Here is a 21,764-nt window from a genome sequence, read left to right on the forward strand (position 1 = left end):
GCAAGTCAATGAATGGATATTTATTTAAATATTTTAGATGTTATTAATTTCGAGCAACACTGATCAAGAACATATCAACTTTGTGGGTCTTTGTTTTGTAGTTTTTATTTTACTTTTAGCTGGACATACATACACAAACAGCTTGCCTTTATATAATAGGTAAAAAATTCAGGATGAAAAATATGAAGTCTTACTTTAATCTTTAAACTAATCCCTCTATCATCACTGCCAAGAACTTTCCTTTCTTCCCCCATGAGCCTAACATGAAACAAAATGTCCAGAATTTCTTTTCAAGAGTTTCATATCTGTGGAACACATTACTATGGAACTGTTTCTTTGCAGACTACTTTAAATCTAATGTCAATAAAATCTGATCATAAACTGTTAAGTCATTAACCCTTATCATAGCGTGGCTCTTAGCGTTGATAAATGGTTACACATCAATAGAAAAAAGTACATATTTAAATTATATTCAATTCACTAGCTGGCTTTGTCCACTCACTGCAATTAAATTTCCATTCACCACTTGAAATCATTGAAATGAAACTAATTGATAAGATTATGTAAAAAAAAAAGAAAAAAATGTTAAGTGATAACGAGTTGAATTGTAAATATAGACAAATACATTGTGTCATGTTAATTTTTGGGGGGTTGTATTACTATATACACAGATTCGAAAAAGTTGTCAAAAACAAATATATAACAAATAAATGTTATCAAAGGCAAGATAAGTTACTTTTCTATCTAACTGGATAAGATTTTAGTGTTTTTATTTTATGTAACATGTTTATTCAGCTCGAAAAACATACAATGTTTACTGATGTATTTGAAAATTGCAAATGGCGGGGCACTCTCTGGTGAACATGGTAAGTTTAGGAGAATGAGTTAAAACTAAAAAAAAATACTGTTAGAAATTCGCTCAACATATATTACTGTAGCATAGGCTGACATATATTCGGTGGGTTTTTAACAGTATTTGGTGTATTTTTTAATTAACTCATTTTCCCTAATTTACCGTGTTCACCAGAGTGCCCCACCATTTTCAATTTTCAAATACTTCAGTAAATATTGCAAAATTGTGCTGAGCAGTATTTTTTTTTTAATTGTGTGTGTGTGTGTGTGTGTGTGTGTGTGTGTGTGTGGTGGGGAGGAGAATTTCCCTAAAATTAATTAGAATGACAAAAGATGAACACACTCTTGTCATCATTTATTTAAAAATGTTTAACTTCTCTGGACATTTATTCTATGCTTTCATTTCCACTTTTAATTAAAAAAAAAAAAATCTATATATAAAAGTCAACATTTGTTTGTGTTTGTTATAAAAATTGATTGAGGCTCATTATTCGAAAATGCAAATATACTAGTTACATAAAAAAATGAATGATCAATCCCCAAAATGTATAAACATTTTGACCCCCTCCCTTCACTTAAAATTTAAAAATTCAGGAAATCGATCAATTTTAATGAAATTACCTGTATTTAATATTTAACGATCACAAAATATAATGAACCCATTTTGTCATTAAATCTTAGTAAAAATGTATTATTTTGTGTAAAGAAATAAAACCCCTTTGCTAAACAAAAATGCATGAATTTATTTTTTACTTTTTTATGAAAATAAATCATCATAGACGTTAACAATTAAAAAAAAACGTTTTTAATATTTTAGAAACATTACAAAAACAAACAAAAAACCTTAGTCTGTGTTTTTAGTCCGTGTTAATGAAATCAATATAACTTTAAGAAAAAATAATTTCTCAAACTAACGATATTATCATTGAATTAAGCATTATTTATTCAATATTTTCACCAAAAAAATAATATAATTGCAAAAAATATTTCATGTGATTTTAATAACAGTTCTTGCAAAAATTTCAAATGCAATAATCATAATACTTTCTTTGTACACATGAACGTGTAAACATGAGCGTAAGATTTGTTTTTTTTTTTTGAAAATAAAAAAATTGAGAACCAGGATTACTAAGAAAAAAAAAATCTTACAAATGGGATTATTTCTACTAACAATTAATTTAGAGAAGTACGAATAGACAACACTGTAACAAAAAAATAAATAAAAAATAGACAGGATTTGCATCCCACCAGCCATATTCTGTTTAATTATTAATAAATGTTTTAGCTTATTATTTTTCAATGAATTGTTAGTGCACTCAGTGAATTTGATTAACTTTTTAACTTTGTATGCAATTTTACTTAAAAAAAGGATCAATTTAATTGTTAAGACATTTTTAAGAATAAATCTAGTCATCATGAGTCATAAACAAGTAAAATAAAATTGATGCTGTAGACATTTTACAGAAGTTTTACATCAAATTCTAAGAAAAAAAAAACATTGATAAACAGACTTCATCAATATTTTCAGAATTTTACTGGATTTTGGGAATTTTTAACCAATAATTATTAAAAATGCCCCCCTCCCCCCGGAATTAAAAATTTAAATTTAAATATCAATATTCATAGATAAAAATAAAATCTAAATTGTATACATTGAAAAATATTCAATATCTTAAGACTTTACTAATCATCTCAGAAATAGTTCCAGAAAACTAATATTTACCTTTCAAGGTGTTTTTTTTTTCAAGTTTTCGTAGCCATTGTGGAAACATTTTTACCATAACTATTTTTTTCACGCGTAAAAATACACATATTTTTTTTTTTTTTAAAGATTAACTTTATGGCTTCAATTTTTAAAACGTAATCGGAAAGTTATAAAAAGATTATGATAAGCTAGCTTTCATAACCATGGTCCTATCAGTTTTCACAATTGAATTGCACCTACCTCATAAATAATGTAAACTTTTTACAGAATCTAAAGACACTATCTGGGGCCACTAGGGGAAATTATCCGTTAAGTCTATAAAATAACTAAAAAATGTAATGGAACGAAATTTATTTGTTTAAATAGACTTTTTACATTTCATAGATCAAAAATAAAACTGAACAAAGAATATCTCTTAAGAACTTTTTTTTTTTTAAAAAAGGTTAAACATTTAAATTTTTAAGAAATTTATGGTTTAAAATAAAAAACAAACAAAACAAAACAAAGTCATTTGCCGTTTTACAGTTGCCTTTATGACATGCAATGTCAATAAATATATATATATATATATATTTTAAATGTTTGCTTAGATGTCGATTTGGAATATAACTAAAAAAAAAAAAATGACAAAATAGCAAAGACACATCATTTCTTTAAATTAAAAAAAAAAAAAAAAAAAAGCATTGAAAATCTTAAATAACAAACAAATAATTTTTCTTCAAAAAAACCATTGTGTAATTGTTTTTATTACCTCATATTGCAATTGTCATTTTTAACGTTTTTTTTTTTTTTTTCCAAAGGAAAAAATATTAAACATGACTATAATTGAAAATATTTTTTTCTAATAACCCTAGCGTTACCAGATCAGGCCATCAGAAGATACAAAAAAAGAAAAAAAAAAACAACAAAAAAAAAAAAAAACTTCCAACCAACAATATATCTCCCAGGCAACACCAGATGAATATTGCTTATTTATATATATGATATAATACATAAATAAAATTATATAAACACTATTTAATTTTATTCATTTATAAGCTTTAAGCTCTACATACATATTAAATACTTTGGAAACCAAATATACTTCATGTTAACACTATACCTGAACTTAAACAAAATTCCGAAAGCAGTTTTTCATGGTAAACAACTGATGATCCCTAACAATATTAAGACAAGCATAAATCTTGGAAACAAACTAATTTTGCAAACTATTGAAAGAGATTAACTTACAAGCAATAGAGTTTAACAAATGAAGGACTTGGGAGAAAAAGTTTTTTTTTTTTTCATATAGTTTTAAATGTTGAAAAACCTCCAAGACACTCATTATATATATATATATATATATATATATATATATATATATATATATTTTGGCAGCAAGTCATTATTTAGACATGTCTGGTTGAACACGATAGAGTTATTCCTTTTTCCGATCTTTCTGGATATCTTTTCGATTTGCCAAGCGGTTAATAACCTGAAACTAAATTATAAATAAAATAGGAAAATCGAAACTAAATAAAATAAAATAAAAAATAAAATAATTCGTCTCCCACCACCCTCCTGCACCCACTTTATAGCCAATTAAATTAAAAAAAAAAAATAAATAAAAAAAAATTATAAATACACCAAGCCGAAAAGGAAAAGAAAACAATTGCTCCTGACGATAATTGGATGCACCGATAGAAAGCGCTTGAGAAAAATATGGCCGAACAACAACTTTTGGACGCCATTCTATATAATATGCCTGCCAAAATTAAAAAGATCGCTTGGCAAATCGAAAAGATATCCAAAAAACATTGGAAAAAGGAATAACTGTCGTGTTAAACCAGATGTGTCTAAATATATATATATATATATATAAACTGTATAATACAAAAATTTAATGAAACAAGTGCAGAATCTTTAAAAAAATAAACATTTACTTATTAAAATTAAAATCGATATTTCGATTCGTACCAGAATCTTCATCAGGAAATATAGGTTGATGATATAGGCTGATGATATGTTATGGACTTAAATTTCCTGATAAAGATTCTGGTATGAATCTAAATATCGAATTCAATTTTAATAAGTAAATATGTTTATTTATTGAAAAAGATTCTACACTTGTTTGTTCTTTAAAATGTTAACTTTTGGAATTTTGCATTTCATATCAACAATGCTTTAAACAGTAGACTATATATATATATATATATATATATATATATATATATATATATATATATAATCTCCACACATACACTTTCTCAGAATGTTTTATATGAGTATACAGATTAAATTCTTAACTATTTCATCTGATAGACCCCAAAAATGCCCTTGTAAATACATTCTTTTACTATTATTCTTACCATCCAGTTGAATCGTAAAATGTTTTATACTCTTGGAAGAAATTTAAATTCTTTTAATTATTTTTGGATTTCACAATTTACAAATTCATTTATTGCAAATAAAATTTAAAAAAAAAAATCATATAAAGAAACATCACAAAAAGAAACGATTTTTTGTAAAAATCTGTTAGCAAAATTATAGTTTAAAATTCATGAAATGAAAAAAATGAGCTTTTCTTACACGACTTCAAAGAAAAAAAAACATTTCTTTTTAAAGTTTCCAACAAGAAAAGAAAACTGCCTTAGGTTTCTTTTATCAGGGCAACCATTTCAATTATAGAATAGGGGCGCCATTTAAAAAAACAAACTCATCTTTGTGCACATTTTTTTTTAGATTGACTTGTACTTTTAGTCATAAAATAAAATTCTAATTTACTTTTTAAAGTCCTCAAAAACTAAATTCAATCCAGTGAATTGTTGGCAGCCATGTTTTTTTTTTTTTTTTTTTTTTTTTTTTTTTAAATAAAACTGGATTTTACACTAAACGTACACAAAATAACAATTTTTTTGACTCTGATAATAAACTTTCAAAATTTTTTGGACAGAATTTAAAAACAAATGTGAACAAGGGTCAAACATAACTTATCGATAAGTAATGCCACCAAAAACAACTTTCATTTAGAAATTTTTCTTTTTAAATAACTTATAATTTTATTTCGGAAGGATCAATAATATTTAATTTAAGATCAACAAATAATTTTATTCAAAATGTGTGCACAGATCAAGCAACATAGGTTAACTGTAAAATATGCTTTCCATTTTCCACAATTTTGTGCTCAAATTTCGGATAAAATTAATTGCTGCCTTATATACTAGCTGGCCACCCGGCATTGTCTAATAATACAATACGCTTAAATATGATATTTTAATTTATGCAGAATACATATGTATTATTATAGAATCAATCTTCTATTGATTATTATACAATATAAGGAAACATTTGCTCGATGGACTAATTCGCAAAAAATAAATGAATAAAAAAAATAATAATGATAATGTTGTTCATCAGTTACTGTCTGTGTTTGTTTACAATATCATGTCAGCTGATATTTGGGCTTGACTATTGTAAAACAGTTTTCTTCTCTTAGAGATAAAAATGAAGAATTTTCCAGGCCAATATTTTACGCTACAATGGCTGGTGTAATGTAAAATATTCCCCTGTAAAAATTCTTCTTTTTTATTTACATGAAAAGAAAGACTATGTTTAAGATTGGATCTTTTTGATTTTCGATACTTATCGGAAGAATTTCTGTACAAAACATATCTAAGAACACTGTCAGATATATAAATTAGCTTTGTGTGAAATTTGCAAAAGATAGATTCCTAAACGTCTAAGCCTATGAGGAAGGAACTCACACACAAAGTGACTTTTAGATAATAGTAGATATATATATATATATATATATATATATATATATATATATATATATATATATATATATTCTACTAGTAGATAGCCAGTATTTTTTCTCCTGGGCATATTTCATTAAATAAAATAGACGTTTTTTTTGTCTATTAATTCTATTTTTAATCCTTTCCAACTTCCGAATAACAGTTTTCACTTCTGGCAGGAAACGGCTGGTGTAATCACCATATTTGCCTTAAGTCCAAGTACTTCCTAATTATTCTGCATTGATTGTCAGGGATAGATTAATCTAAAAGTTTTTGAACAATCTATATAATTTTTTTTTAATCTCTAACAATGAATCCAGAAGGATTGGAACGTATTCAGACTTACGATAAATATGGCGATTACATCAGCCAGTTCCTACCAGAAGTGAAGACTCTTATTTGGAAGTTGGAAAGGATCAAAAACAGAATTAATAGACAAAAAACGTCTATTTTATTTAATAATATATACACACACTATCCTGTCTATATTAAGCAACACATACATATTTACTGATTTCTATATATGTGATTGATTTTGAAAAATCAATAAATATACAAAGAGTTATAAAATTAACAACAAGACCTTTATTTGCGTTTTTTTTTTTTTTTTTTTGCTCATACATCACATCACTTCAATACCCTGGTATTCTATCTTGTTATAACCTTCTTCCACACTTCATATATATATATATATATATATATATATATATATATATATATATATATAAGCGTTGGGATGCATTGAAAAAAATAAAAAATCAATGAAGTGCTCGATCGCAAATATGAGAGTTAAAATACAAATTATTTATATAATGTTGGAGAATGGCTTTAAAATGAAACACATTTCACCAATTTCTTACCGGTGAATTAGTTTTGAATGCCATTCTTTGAATTATTTTTAATTTTGAGAGTCGGTGATTTGTTTGGATTTTTAAAAGCCTTTTAAAAGGCAGATCTCCTGCAATGAAACAATGGTACGTCTTTGAAATATCTAACAGTTTTTATATAAATAATATATACATATATAATATTCACAAGTTTAGATAAGATAAGGCATTGGTACCATCGGTTTCAAACCTGATGATAGGGACTCTAAGGTCCCAATATCAAGCTCTCTTCAACCAATCTATCATCTTATCAGGTTTGGTGCAGATGGCTTATCTTATCTACACTTCTGAAAACAAAAATATAAACATTATGCTCTTATTTTGAAGATGCTTTCCTTATAATAGAGCACTCTGCTGGAATTCTTTTTTTTTTCCATAAATATAACTAAATTCACATAAGAGTTGGGTAAATAGCTAATGATGTTAAGTTCTGTTTTTTTGAGGGGAGGAGGGGTAATTTTACATCAGTAAAAAAAAAAAAAAAAGAAAAAAAAAATTCAAGATGAGCATTGTAATCCAAATGATACAAACTGAATCCTCATCTAAAAAAAAAAAAAAAAAAAAAAAAAAAAATTTTTTGCTTTACAGTAAAATTTCACTTAAATTCTGACATTATTTTCTCTAATGATTATGCTGCTCTTACATTGTATTTATCATTCTGCAATTAAAAATTATAATTTTGTTTAAAGCAAGCATTTTAGCTTTTATTTCAAAACTTATTTGTTTGGCTTTTATTACTGTTATTAAATTACCAACTAATTTAATTTTTGCTTTTAAATAGGTTCAAAATTTGGTTTTGTGTAAAAAAGAAAAAAAAAAATCTTTGGCGTCCCAAATTTAAAAAATTTTATTTATTGCAGACTATTATCCTCATCTTTTCTTAGTTGTTATGGTATGAGGATAATAGTCCACAATAAATAAAATTAATAAATAATACTCATCTCAATAATTCCAATTAAATAATATATACCAAATTTTTTTGTTTAATATTTTTTTTTTTTTAAATAAGGTAAAACCATGTTTGATTTAAGAAAAAAAAAAAAAAAAGGCAATGGACACCATCAAATAAAGCACTGAATTAAATTATTTTCCCAACATTTAAAAATATCAATTAGAATTTTATTTCTAGACAAGAATGACAATTAAAGACACAATCAATTTCATTGAAAACGCGTGTGAAAAGCAAGTGAACTATTTCATCAGTCCCTCCTTCCGCTAAAATTGAAATGATTCATTTTAATAGTCCCTATTGTACAATTGAACGATAATATCCAATAGCCATAAGTAAAAAGAGGTTAACGAATGGTAGCATTGGGGGGAGGATGTACGAAAGAGGGGGGAATGTAGGAGAGGCAGGAAGAGATGGAGAGAGAGAGAGAGAGAGCGAAACCATTAGAAAGAAAAGGAAATTCTTTGATATGACATATGAGAAATTTAATGCTTTCCTTTGATTTTAAAAAACACAAACCATAATACTTGATATTTCGTAAGTTTTGAGATGAGGATTTATAATTTACATTATTTCGCTTATTTGACTACTGTTCTCATTATGGATGTTATTCTCACAATGTTTCGACCAATGTAACCTCTGACCTTCTTCAGGTGTATCTTATTGAATCTTTCTGTTGAACTTGTGAATTTGTATGGAACCCTTTATTTAATCCACAAGGATAGCCTGCTCTCATTTCATCAGCGAGGACGTGGTAAACGTGTTAAATAATTCATAATTGTATTCTTAGTATCATTAACACTAAACTTCAACATCCTGAAGAACGTCACTTAGAGCTGATAATACTCTATAGAAGGGTTTCCCAACGGGGTTCGTACAACACACTGGGGTGGACATTACGAAACTTCAGGTGGGAAATATCCAAATTTATTGTATAGGGGGTCTCTGAGATTCTTTAGGGGGTTGTGAAAATATTGAGAGCTTCTAGTAACATTAGTAGGTGTTTCTCAACCCATTTTCTTTGGGATTCACAATTCATGTGGAAATTGATTGCATCATTATTTTTAATTGGAAAAATTCATTCAAGAATCATACCTTTAGGCCCCATGGTGTAGTGGATAGAAACGTTGGATCTCTACAGTTCCAGGTGAGCATTGTCTGAAGATAGCGGTTTCAATCCTACTCAAAGCCAGCCAGAGGCTTACTTGGCCAAAACGTGGTGAAACAAACAAACCACTATCGAAGGCAGAAATTGCTTGGAATGCAGTTAGATTTGGAGTTCCTATCCCGTCATGGTTACCACCTGACGAAGGCCGAAACGTCGTGAAAACAACAACTAAAAAGAAGAGGATAATAGTCCGCAATAAATAAATGAAGAATCAAACCTCTGTAAAACAAAGCGTGTACATCAACTATATTATAGCTTTCGTGCATTTAAGCATAATGCACATCAATGCTCTCCCCACCCTTTCATCATGAAACCAGATATTCATTTTGCTCCCAATAAAAATGCAAATGTTCTGAAGATTCAACCTAAGCAATATGAGATAGCAAAAAAAAAACAAAAAAGAAAAAAAAGAAAAAAAAAAGGCATCATCTTACACGTTTCCCCTGAATGTGAAGAGGTCGCAAAAACCAAAAAACCTTGAGGTGTTGATGTGAGCCAAATAACCCATTATATAAAACTAGCTGTATGTATCCAACATTGCCCAGGAATGCAATGAAGTCATCTTAGTTTTTGATACTTTGTATAAATCAGAGTTTATCAATGGGGTTCATACCACCCACTGGGAGAGGGGGAGGTGTTATGAGACTTCAGGTGGGCGATGGCCAAATATATCCTATACGGAGCGGTGAAAGAGTTTCTAATAACATTACTAGATGTTTCTCAACCCATTTTCTTTGGGATTCACAATTCATGTGGAAATTGATTGCATCATTATTTTTAATTGGAAAAATTCAAGAATCAAACCTCTGTAATGTTGACAAAGCTTCTCAAGTGTTTTGTGAATCTGATTGATTTCTGATTTACATTTTCAAAAAGTCTTTCTCATCTAGTGAATGGATCCTGCGAATAGAAACCGAATGGATGCAGGAAACATGATGATCTAAGACTTTTTCTATCAGATATGGAACCAAATATTCCAAAAGTTGTTGCTGATCATCAACAACAATCTGCACATTGATCGGTGATTCCTGTGATTATTATTTTGATTTTTATTGATTATTGATTTTTTGCATTAATTGCCCCACTTGATTTATAGTTGTTACTGTTCCCATTTGATCGACTGAGTAAAATTTTGTTGAATAAACTATATGAATATTCAATTATTTATTTTATCTTTAATTATGTACTGTCACTAACATCATTAATGTAGGGAAGGGGGCAGTAGTAGGTATCCGTGTGTTCGAGGAGGAGGGCGTTTGCCGAAAAAGGTTGGAAAAAACTGCTCTACAGAATCCAGAGTTCAGCAAGATACACCTAAAGAAGGCTGGAGATTACATCGACCAAAACATTGTGAGAATTACACCCAAGATGAGAACAGTAATTTGAATAATCCAAATGATATGCATAATATCTTTAAATTTTAAAAAAGAAATTTTTGGCTTAAATTAGTCAACAGTTTAAAGGATCCCAAATCATATTCGAATTTGAAGGGTTACAAAGAAAATCTCGTGCCAGACACCATTAATTGATTATTGAAAAATTCAAAACTGATTTTGAATCCTTTAACTGGACTTAAAGTTTAAATACAGGTTGAGCATTGTTTTTGTTTTCTGTGTGTGTGTGTGTGTGTGTACAAATCAAAGAAAGCATGAACATTCAAACGTGTTACACGCATACTAAACATAAGAAAATAAAATAGAAAGCTGTAAAATAAAAAATACCCAAAAGTCGTGAAAGAAAGTCTTGTTGCATTCTTCTCCAAAAATTGTAGAAAAGTTGTTATTATTATGTACACATATTTTGGTTTTTAGTTGAACATCAAATTTTAAATTGAAAATCGAAACAATAAAAGATTAAAATAAAACATAATATTTAAGAATTATAATTAATAATAAAAACCCTGAGTTAAACTAAAAAACATCTGATGACTGTAAGTTGTAGATAATAAAAACAGGTTAATGTTATTGTGAATTATCTCTCAAATATATTTTTTTTCCAACTAAACTTTACAAGAAATCACATGAGAATTTAAGTGAAATTGAACAGCAACAGTTTATATTTGATTAAATTATCAAAAATTTTGTAAAAAAACAAAACAAAAACAAAACAAATTAAACATCCATTCTATTTACACACAACGAAAGTTGTTGATAAAAATATAAATTCCCTCCGAAAACGTAAAATTCAATTGACTGAACAGAACACTTCTATTCTATAGTATAATGTGTGTGTGTGTTTGTGTGGATAAATTCTACAGTATAATATGAGCGTAGCCTATGTAAAAGATTATTTGTTAAATCATATTGTCATATATGTATATACACACACCTACCCATACCTTTAAATTTACAGAAAAGTTAGATTAATAGCTAGTGTTGTTAACAGTTGTTTTCTTTTTGAGATGGGGAGAGGTAATTTAATGCAAAAAAAAAAAAAAAAAAAAAAATCCAGATGAGAACAGTAGTTCAAATAATCCAAATTATGAATCCCCATCTCAAAAATTCAGAAATATCATTTTGCTTTACAGTTAAATTTCACTTAAATTCCAACATTATATCTCCAAATAATCATCAGCTTAAAAAAAGATTTTAGGTGACAATCAACTCGCTTTTTTTTTTTTTAGCTAAAAAAAAAAAAACAAACAAAAAAAAACTATTATAAGAGAAACCCAAGTCATCTCCCCTGTTAAAATGTTAGTCTTTCATTTTTTGTTAGGCATGTTTGTTGCTTATTTGTTTTGAGGCGTATCCAAATTGGCCTTAAGAATATGTGCCAGCCATAATCCCGGAAATATTCAATCTGATAGGGAGAGGGGGGTGGGTAACAACATTTTGACACAGCAACGACAATGATGGCAGTGAGGGATGTTGACAATGGAAAAAAAAAAATCCAAATCTGTTAACTACATCAGATACTTGTTGCTTATGCTGCTTCTGGACATAACAAATCCTCAGTAACTTTAGTCAAATACGATTCATTTTGTTTTAGTGAAAACAAACAAATGCTATATTACATTTAGAGTCGAACAATCATTTTTATAAAATAAACCGCAAAAGACAACTACATGATCTGATTAAATAACTAAAAATTGTAATTTACGTTCATAGAAATTGTTCTTTGCAGTTTAATTATTAAATCATATTATTACTTACTGGTCATTAGACTTGCAAGATAATGAAATTTTAAAAATATTTAATAAAAAAGAAATTTGTTTGTTTGCAAAGTTTGGAATATTCTTTTTCTACACAGAATATGTATGAAATAAAATTAGAATTTTGTTAATTTACTACTTACAATTGTTATCTCAAGAAACACCAGGACTATTGCAGATGAAAAAAAAAAACAAAAAAAAAAAAAACAATTTACACAGGAGTTGGTTTTAATCTTCTTTCTGAAATTAATCATTCATGTAATCCTGTCCTCCATCAATTTCTTCGCATAAGAATTCTCAGTAATTACAGTAAATTGGACATCAATTTTATCAATAATTTAATAATTTTGTGGTTTCTGTTTACGGTGAAATGGATTATGCATTACTCTCAAGCAAAACAATTTTTACTTTAGTAAACAATAAATATGAAGTTTAAAACGTTAATTATAGGAAATTGACTAGTACACACGAACCAGTGGTTAAAAACTACCTTTAATTGAAAAAATAAAAAAAATAAAAAATAATAATATGGATTCTGGAATTTTCTTTTAAGATAACAAGAGAAATAAGTATGAAATCAATACATAATCAAGGGAAAGAATCCTTCCGCCAGTCTATTTGTTTTACGAATAGTTTATCGGAGAGAGTTATCTCCCTTGGTTATATAAGATAAGATTATGTTTGTTTGGGATTAATGTGGGGAAACTTACTATGTAACTGCAAACTGGTAACTTACAGTTTTATTTTATGCAGACTGTAAAAAAAGTAACATTTCTAATGTTATTAAAAAAATGTTACTAAAATTTAAGATTTAAAATGTCTTCTAAACTTTGTAATAGAAACTAATTGGCAACCATTTTGAAAAATCAACATTGATTTAGGTTGATTGAGTTATCTTCTCTTGCAAATTATAACATTAATTGACTTTGCCTTGTCAAAATTCAAAATTAACAAATCTTTACCAAGAAAATATGAAAATCTTCAGAAAAAAAATAAATAAAAAATATTTGTTTTCAATAAAACTTTCTACAATAGCAAAAGTCTGCATAGCATTTGTTTTACTGCAGTTACTGAGGATTTTTACACCAAGATGTACCCAAATTTCTATTCAGTAATCCAATTTTTATCATAAGAATTATTTTGAATAATTTTTTTTCAGTGGATGTAGACAATGCGCCCATAGAGACAAACATTTCCGAATGCTTTTAAAAATTTTTTATTTGTTTAATTCTTCAGAGTACTATTGATTAAATACAAAATTTTCAGATTACAAAAGAAAAAAAAAATTACATATTCAATTTTTTAAAAGATTGATGGAGGGGAGGTCAGTTTTCTATTCAAGATCAACATAAAATGTCAAACTCTAGATTCTTTCGGTCAAACTACGGAATCTGTACAGAAATAAAGGGTTCTGTTCAAAACTCCATGCAGATTCCCAAGTTCGACAGAAAAACTTCTTGAGTTTGACAAGATACACCTGAAGAAGACCGGAAAGTAACGCTCAATATGAGAACAGAATCCATATAATACTATCAATATTTTTTTAAATAATCTGAAAAAAAAAAGAAAAAAAAAAGTAGGTATAAAAGGCATTTCACATTCAAAGTTATTTTTGCAGAAGAACAGGATTTCTAATTTTTTTTTTTTTCAATAAAAACGCTACATAAATACATCATAGTTACTTACTCTTTCATGTGAAGAAGAAGTAGCAATTTTTCCCCCACAAAATTTCAAATACTTTCTTTGTGCTTGTCATTAAGTGATAGAAGCTAGGAAAAAAAAAAATGGAAACTAACATACCCAGGCTTCATATCAACACTATTCAAGGAGATGGTATAAACTAGTTTTATGTTAAACTTATATAGGAAACCACTAGCCTGCTTTTCAGATGACTATAATATGGTAGTCTTCAAGTTCAATGTAAACAAGTTCTTGTTGACTCCCCCTCCCATTAAATAATTAATTTCTGACCCATTTCCATCACTATTATTATGCTGTTATCTCAATGACTACTGTGCCCTCATTATTCCTTATCCTCAGGTGGCTTTCGGGCCTTTATAAGTAATAACTCCCATGTAAAAAAAAACAAAAAAAACAAAAAAAAAAAAACAAAGTACAAAAATTAATGTCTCAAAGTTGATAAGATTTTCAGAGATTTTTTAATTATTAATTTGAGGATATGGTACTTAATTGATATTAATCACTATGCTAAACTTGTAAACTGAACTCTTTTCTAAAAATTTAATAATAATTCTTTTTCAAGATCATTTCTTTTATAATCTGAAAACTTAGTGGTTAATTAATAGTTTTAAAATAGAAATTTGAAATAAAATCAGTAAAAATCTGTTTAATATGTTCGCCTCCTTTTTTATCCCCCCTATTAGAAAGATTTTGCCTTTTAAAAGACACTGATTTTTTTTTTTAGAGAGAAAGAGAGCTAGAGATTTCTTCAAGTTCAATGTTTTAAGCTATTCAATTTTCCAGAGGGCCAATGGTGCAGGAAAAACACAATTGTAGAAAAGCCAGAGATTTCAGAAAGAGAGAATGAGTTTTCTTTGTCTGTTTTTAAATAATTAAGATTTACATTTTTTTGTTTTAAATTTTGTTTTTTTTATCTTTTGTGCTTATATATTTTTTTGTTTGTTTTGAAACATTTTCCCCCAAAGAATAGGAGATGCCTTGAACACTTACATATGTTGTTTGTTTTTTTTTAAATTCCTTTCAGCCTGCAAAATAAATCAGCTATTTTATCTAGATGGCCCCTTTTTATACAATTTTCATATTTTAAACAATTTTTTTTCTATTTTACACTTCTGTAGTTTACACATGAGTAAATGGTGGTCATGTGTCCACTGGAAATATGTTACACGTACAAACGTGCATTGAATGGTTTGCCCACGTCTGATTATCACCGTTAGTTCATGTTTTTTATCCCATAAATACAGACAGTGAACCGTATATCCATCTACCTTACTCAGCGTTTCTTTAGAGTGAAAATGCCATACACAAAAGAGAATGTTTTTTTTTTTTTTTGTGCAAGCTGATAGAGAAAGAAGGGGATAGTTATTTACAATAAACCCATCAGAAAAAAAAAATTCCCCTTTTTATTTGTAAAATAGGCTTTTTTCTTTTGTTTGAGTACTCCAGTAGTCATAAAATGTTTTTGTCAATTTGTTTTAATTCTGCTAGTCCAAATAAATTATTTCATCAAAATGCCTCTCTTCTCTCTCTCTCTATATATATATTATATATATACACACAACCTTCATACGCTAAACATTTTACATTTTTTATATTTATATAGTTCTATTGTGTGGAATGAATGTGACAATAGACATAATCTGAAAATCTTGGTTGCAGTTTGATTAAAAAAAAAAAATGAAAACGAAATTATGTCGATTAGAGTATCTAGAAAAGAAAGAAAAAAAAAAAAGACCAATTTTATAAAAAATTAAAGGGATTTTTTGCATGGTAAAAAAATTAGCTCATTCCTTTATCAAATTGCAAAGAAAACATATATTTTAAATTAAATAAAAATATTTTTCTTTATAACAATTTGATTCTAAATATACGCCAAGGAACATCGATGGAAAAAAGTTTTATTGTAGCTATGAGATAAACTACTTTTCAAACTGAATAAAAAAAATTTTTTTTAAATCAGAAACCCTCAGAATCTTTTTACGGATTTCAACAAAAATTTTTTTTTGATTTTCTTTGTTTAACATGTACTAATTACACAATATGGCTACAGGTGTATCCCTTGTCAACTAGGAATAAAGGAAAATTGTATCCCCCATAGAAAACCAAACAGCGACCTTTTACTTTGCAAAACAGCAAACAGACGTGGCTGGCTGATGTCGATGGTTGACAATATAGCTAGTCTAATATTTCCAGAGCTACACATTCTTATTCCGATATTTTTATATCAGAAACTATGGCAGCACAGAACACTAACTATATTTGACGCTCAGGTGCATGAAGCATCAAAAATAAGATTTGCAAAATACAAAAACGTTAAAATAGCAAACATTTTCTGCGATCACCGCCAGTCAGACATATAAACAAACATGGCGGCACTCGTAATTGTATTAGGTAAAATTCTAAACGGACCACCCTCGCCTTACTCAAAAATAATTAAGTGCTTATTATCAAATTGCATCAAGATTCTCAGAGCTTATGACTATCGGAATATTCAATTAAAAAGATAAGTGAACTTTTCCATGATGGGATTATTGTAAAGAATTAGCCCCTCCTCTCTGTATCAACTTGTACAACTCAATTATCATACCCCCACCCCCATTCATGTCCTCCTTGTTATAGCTTCCAATCTTTTCATTCGTTTCCACAGAAACTCCACATCTCACGACGGAGGGGGCAGCTCAGGAGCAAGTGACGGCTACTATTTATTGGCTTGACTGTCTGACTGGGAACATTAAAACCTTTGCGTGCATGAACGAGAGATCGGGAAGAGTCTGGATGACCTTAGTCGCTTCACTGGTCAAGTGTTCGTCTGGTTGACACTGCTTCATTGTCGTTGATTTGCTGTTAGCTAACATGTCTTCCAGGGGTTGCATCGGCTTGAACGAAGGTAATGGTTTTAGAGGACCTGCCAAAAGTTCAGATTCGAAGCCTGTTGAAAAGAAATTAAAATAAAAAGAAAACATGAAAAAAAATATGGATTTAAAAAAAAAAATTTTTTTTTCACATACAATAAAAGATATTTGAAAATGTAAAAATATCAACAACTTTAGATATTTGATAATTGAGTTATCTCCCTTTGAAGTTGTGAAGGCAGGGTTATGTACACTTTAGTTATTGCACGTTTGGTGTGATGGCGCTGGTGTATGATCTGTGCAGCTGTGGCATTAACCAATCGGATTCAACCTTACAGTAAGCAAATGGTAGAGACTATAAGCTAGGTATTTCTCACTTCCATGGCGAAAAAATATAACGCTAGGGTCAGAAAGTGGGATTGAAGATCCAGCATCCCTGGCCTACAAAATATTCCTGGGTAGTCCTGTCAATATTTCCCAGTAGAGGCGCTAAGCAATAAACTAACATCTTCTCAAAGAGAGAAGGTAAAGCTTGAGAGGGTGGACCTCCTAGAACTGCACAAGACCAGCAACATACTGTAATCAACTATGTTGAGTTTGAAAAAATTCACTGTCTGTGAGTTTGCAGAAAGTTCTTTTTTCAAAAAAAAAAAAGAAAAATAAATAAATAAAATAAATAAAAACAGTAAAATTAATTTAGATTTTTTTCTTGTTTTGTTTTTTTACTCACGTTCACCTCTAACAAGGTATATCATCACTTTGACAAAAGGCACCACTATTTGAGACCATACCTTAACAAAGATTACAAAATGTTGGTTTATGTTACATTTAAACTTCATATCAGTAGTCAGAGGAGCAAGTAACAGGAAGGGAATTCCAAAGTCATCAGAGCACATTCCATTAAAATATTTGTAAAACAGGCACAGAGATGCAACCTTGCGGTGATAGGACAGGGGTTGGAGCTGTGCCCTTCAACGTACATATCTCCGACAAACTGCTTAAACAGTTAGACTTTGGAATTCCCTCCCTGCTACCTGACTGTACTAATATGCAGAAGTTTAAATGTAATGTAAACCAACATCTTGTTAATCTCTCCTAGGCATGGTCCCAAATAGTAGCCCCTTACTTCTAAGTGGTGACATACCTTGTTGTAGGGGAACGTGAGTTTAAAAAAAAGAAAAAAAAGGCAGCTAATTTTACTGTGTTTAAAATTTTTTTTTTTTTTTGGGAAAATTTTTATTTATCACCAAACAAGACATTACTTCTTTGATACAAGGGGCTACTTTTTGGGACAAAGTCTATTGAGTAAATAAACAAGATGTCTGTTCACATTACATTTAAACTTCTGCAGTTTAGTATAGTCGGGGGAAGCTAGAAACAGGGAGGGAATTCCAAACTCTAGACGTATGAGAGAAGAAGCTATTAGAATAGGCGGCTTTCTGATATCTGGGAACCTCTACAGTGAAGGGGTGGGATTTTGCTGATAGATGGGTTTGCTGGGTGCATATACATCGAGAGGGTACAAGTGCTTTACCAAAAGCTGAAATTTCGAACAACAGAAAAGAGAACAAAACTACAGAAATACAATATGTGCATGAGACCGTAAACATTGCTAATAAATATTGCTGCTGATTTTAGGATGTTTATGCTAAATGTGTTGAATCAAATAATCGAATTAAAAAAAACATTGTTTTAAATGATGGAAGTAAATATAAAATACAAATAAAATACCGGAAAAATTCCTCCCATTCGCATAGACTTGTCTCAAATTCATTTTGTCGTGTTGTCACGTAAAAACAACTAAAAAGCGTTGTGTCTCATTTTAAGAATTGCCCGCAATCAAGTGCGGAAAAATGTTTTTATCAGGTTGTCCACTTGTGTAAGTTTTATAAAGGATGGGGGAGGAGAGAAAAAACAAAAAAAACAAAATTGTTTAAAAATGTCAGGAAATAAAACGAACAATCCTTTTTCAATTATAAACAGATGCAGTGGTCAACATGAAGAGAGATAAACATTATTGACAGATTGATTCCGAAGTTATCCTCATCTTGATTGTTATTACGTCTAAATCATTTTAGTTGCTCTACTCTCCGGCTTATACGACTATAAAATGATTGGTGGACACATCCATTAAAAAATAGTTGGATACAAGCGCACAAGTTCAACTTAAATGGGGGGAAAAAAAAGAAAAATCTTTTTTTAAATACTGAAAAATCTTTACGGCACGGAACAAACTTGTCATATTCCAAAAATCATGTAAATTGATCACTTAGTTTTATTTTTAACTAAGAAAATTAAATTTTATGGAGTAAGCAAAAATGAACTGTCTCACATCGCCATCTTAAAAAAAGGCAGATAAGCCCACAATAATTCAAACTTTCGAGATTAGCCTTGTAATTTTACATTAATCGCTTAAACTGATCCTTATATAAAAAAAATATTTTGATCAATTCATATGATTATTGGAATATGACATTTTCCTTCAGTGATGGGTACGTACACATTACAAAGATTTTTCTGTATTTTTGTTTTGTTAATTAGGTTGAATACTGGAGAACAATCAATTTTTGTTACTAAATTAAAAAATTTGGTTCATTTTTTTTTTTTTTTTTTAGAGATCCCAGAAACAGATATCTTAGGGTTTTAAACTAATGGACTCTTTGTGTTGGGTTGAAAATGTATTTGTGTCATGATTTGCAAGCATGTCGTTCAACAGAAGAAAATAAGTTTCATTGTAACGTCTGAAAAATAAACCATGGTTATTTGTTTTAAACTAGAGTTGTGGTCTCGTTTGGAGGAGAATCCTTTTGTTACAACAATGACTCCGTCCCATCGCTACAGACTCTGTGCCTATTTTACAGATATTTTAGTGGAATGTGACCAGACGAACTTGCTGCACCTGTGCCTCCGCGACATACATATTTAGCAATAAAATCTTACCTTTTCTCTGTTGAGGTTCCTAGATGTGAGAAAGCTTTCTACTCTAATAGTTTCTTCCCTTGAACAGCTAGACATTGGAATTCCCTTCCTGCTACCTGCTTCCCTGACTGTACTGATATGCAAAAGTTAAAATGTAATGTAGACCAACACCTTGTTAATCCTTTCTAGGCATCGTCCCAAATAGTAGATCCTTACATCCAAGTGGCGATATACCTTATTCGGGGTAAACGTGAGTAAAAAAAAAAAAAATGACAGAAACCACTGCGATGGTGTTAGATTCAAGCATCAAATTCGATCAAGCACTACAAGCAGACAATCACTGCCTGTGCGAGGAATGTATGTTCACAACAATCATCACCTTTTAAATTTTCTTTTTAGCTTGGTTCTCTTTTAAAATGTTCCTGATGCAAGATTACAATATTTTTTTTTTTTATCATTTATGATATACCATAGTAAAATAAAACTGCAGGAAGACATTTAAGTAAACTTCAAATCAATTCTAAAATAAAATGCTATCCAGAATAATTTTAAAACAACTCATTGCATGAAAGCATTTTATTCAATTTTTTTTTTTATATAAATAAATTATAGCAAATGTAAGTGTTAACTGAAGTGAACACTGAAGAAAAACAATCTCATATTGAATTTTTAATATGACCGATATAGACAAACAAGATGCAAAAAGAAAGAAATCTTTTCATATTTTATTATTTAATTGGAATTCGTTACACCCTTTAAAAAAAAAAAAAAAAAAAAATTAATGAAAATAACTCCATATTATGAAAACCTTTTTCTTTAATTTTTCCATTTTGTAAAAAATTTTTAAAAAATAAAAAAATAATTGGTAGAAGTTATCTCCTTTGTGGTATAATACAGGCAGATTCATTTCCCTCTACTTTGGACCCAGATTTTCTTTGGGGACAGAAACCACACTAAATGATCTGAAAAATCACCCTTTCTCAAGTACATGATATCATAAAAAACCTAGACACCTTAAAAGTTTGTGGACCTGATCTCATCTCGGCTGTACTATTAAAAAAAAATGTTCTGTTGAGGTTGCCCCAGTTCTCTCCAAACTCTTCAACAAATGCCTTAATGAATTTTGTTTTCCTGACTGCTGGAAAACTGCTTGTGTGGTACCAGTTTATAAGAATTCTGGCGAAAGAACTGATCTTTTTTTTTTTTTTTTTTTTTTTTTTTTTGCAGTGATCACCACTTATCAAGGCCCGGAAGCCACTCAGGAATAAGGGTTATTGCAAGTACATTACGTTAGTATGGAGATTTGATGAAGTGTTTACTTAAGGGGGCGGTTCATTAGGAATTTGTTAACGTTGGACTTGAAGACATCCAAGTTGTAGTCCGGTGGGAAGCAGGCAGACGGAACAGAGTTCCACAGGCGTGCAGTTCTAAGAAAGATCTATTAAATTATTGACGCATTAGCCTTCTCCCTCATTTTGTCAAAAAATTCAAATCCACAGTTAATCAAGCTTTAGTCCACCACCTCACAGCTGCTAAACTTCTGTCCAACCAACAGTATGGATTTAAGCAAACCTGTTCTACTGCATATATTCTAACTGTAATATCTGAACATATACACCATGCGCTAGGGGAGGCTAGGGCAGTAGACTCAGATATATCTAAGGCCTTTGACAGGATATGACATGATGGTCTTCTCAAGAAAATCAAATCATATGGTATAACTGAACGAATACTTAACATAATTAAATCCTTCTTAAATAAAAGAATTCAGGTTGTCCTCGATGGTCATACGTCTAAAAAA

At 29.4% G+C, this 21,764-nt stretch overlaps 1 protein-coding gene across 6 annotated transcripts in view; it reads right to left on the minus strand.

The window, feature by feature from the left end:
• Nucleotides 1–16,163: 16,163 nt before the first annotated feature.
• Nucleotides 16,164–21,764, minus strand: part of LOC145260367 (uncharacterized) — a 341,973-nt gene continuing 336,372 nt past the window's right edge. For all 6 annotated transcript variants that reach the window (XM_080118307.1, XM_080118301.1, XM_080118306.1 and 3 more), the window contains one exon: nucleotides 16,164–17,121. Coding sequence is in view for 5 of the 6 variants with exons in the window: in XM_080118301.1 (XP_079974427.1) it covers nucleotides 16,895–17,121 (227 nt within the window). In the remaining variant the exon portion in view is untranslated. The remainder of the gene's footprint in view (nucleotides 17,122–21,764) is intronic.

The sequence above is a fragment of the Euprymna scolopes genome, chromosome 36 (assembly GCF_053919585.1).
Source record: "Euprymna scolopes isolate OS-2025 chromosome 36, ASM5391958v1, whole genome shotgun sequence".
Lineage (NCBI taxonomy): Eukaryota > Metazoa > Mollusca > Cephalopoda > Sepiida > Sepiolidae > Euprymna > Euprymna scolopes.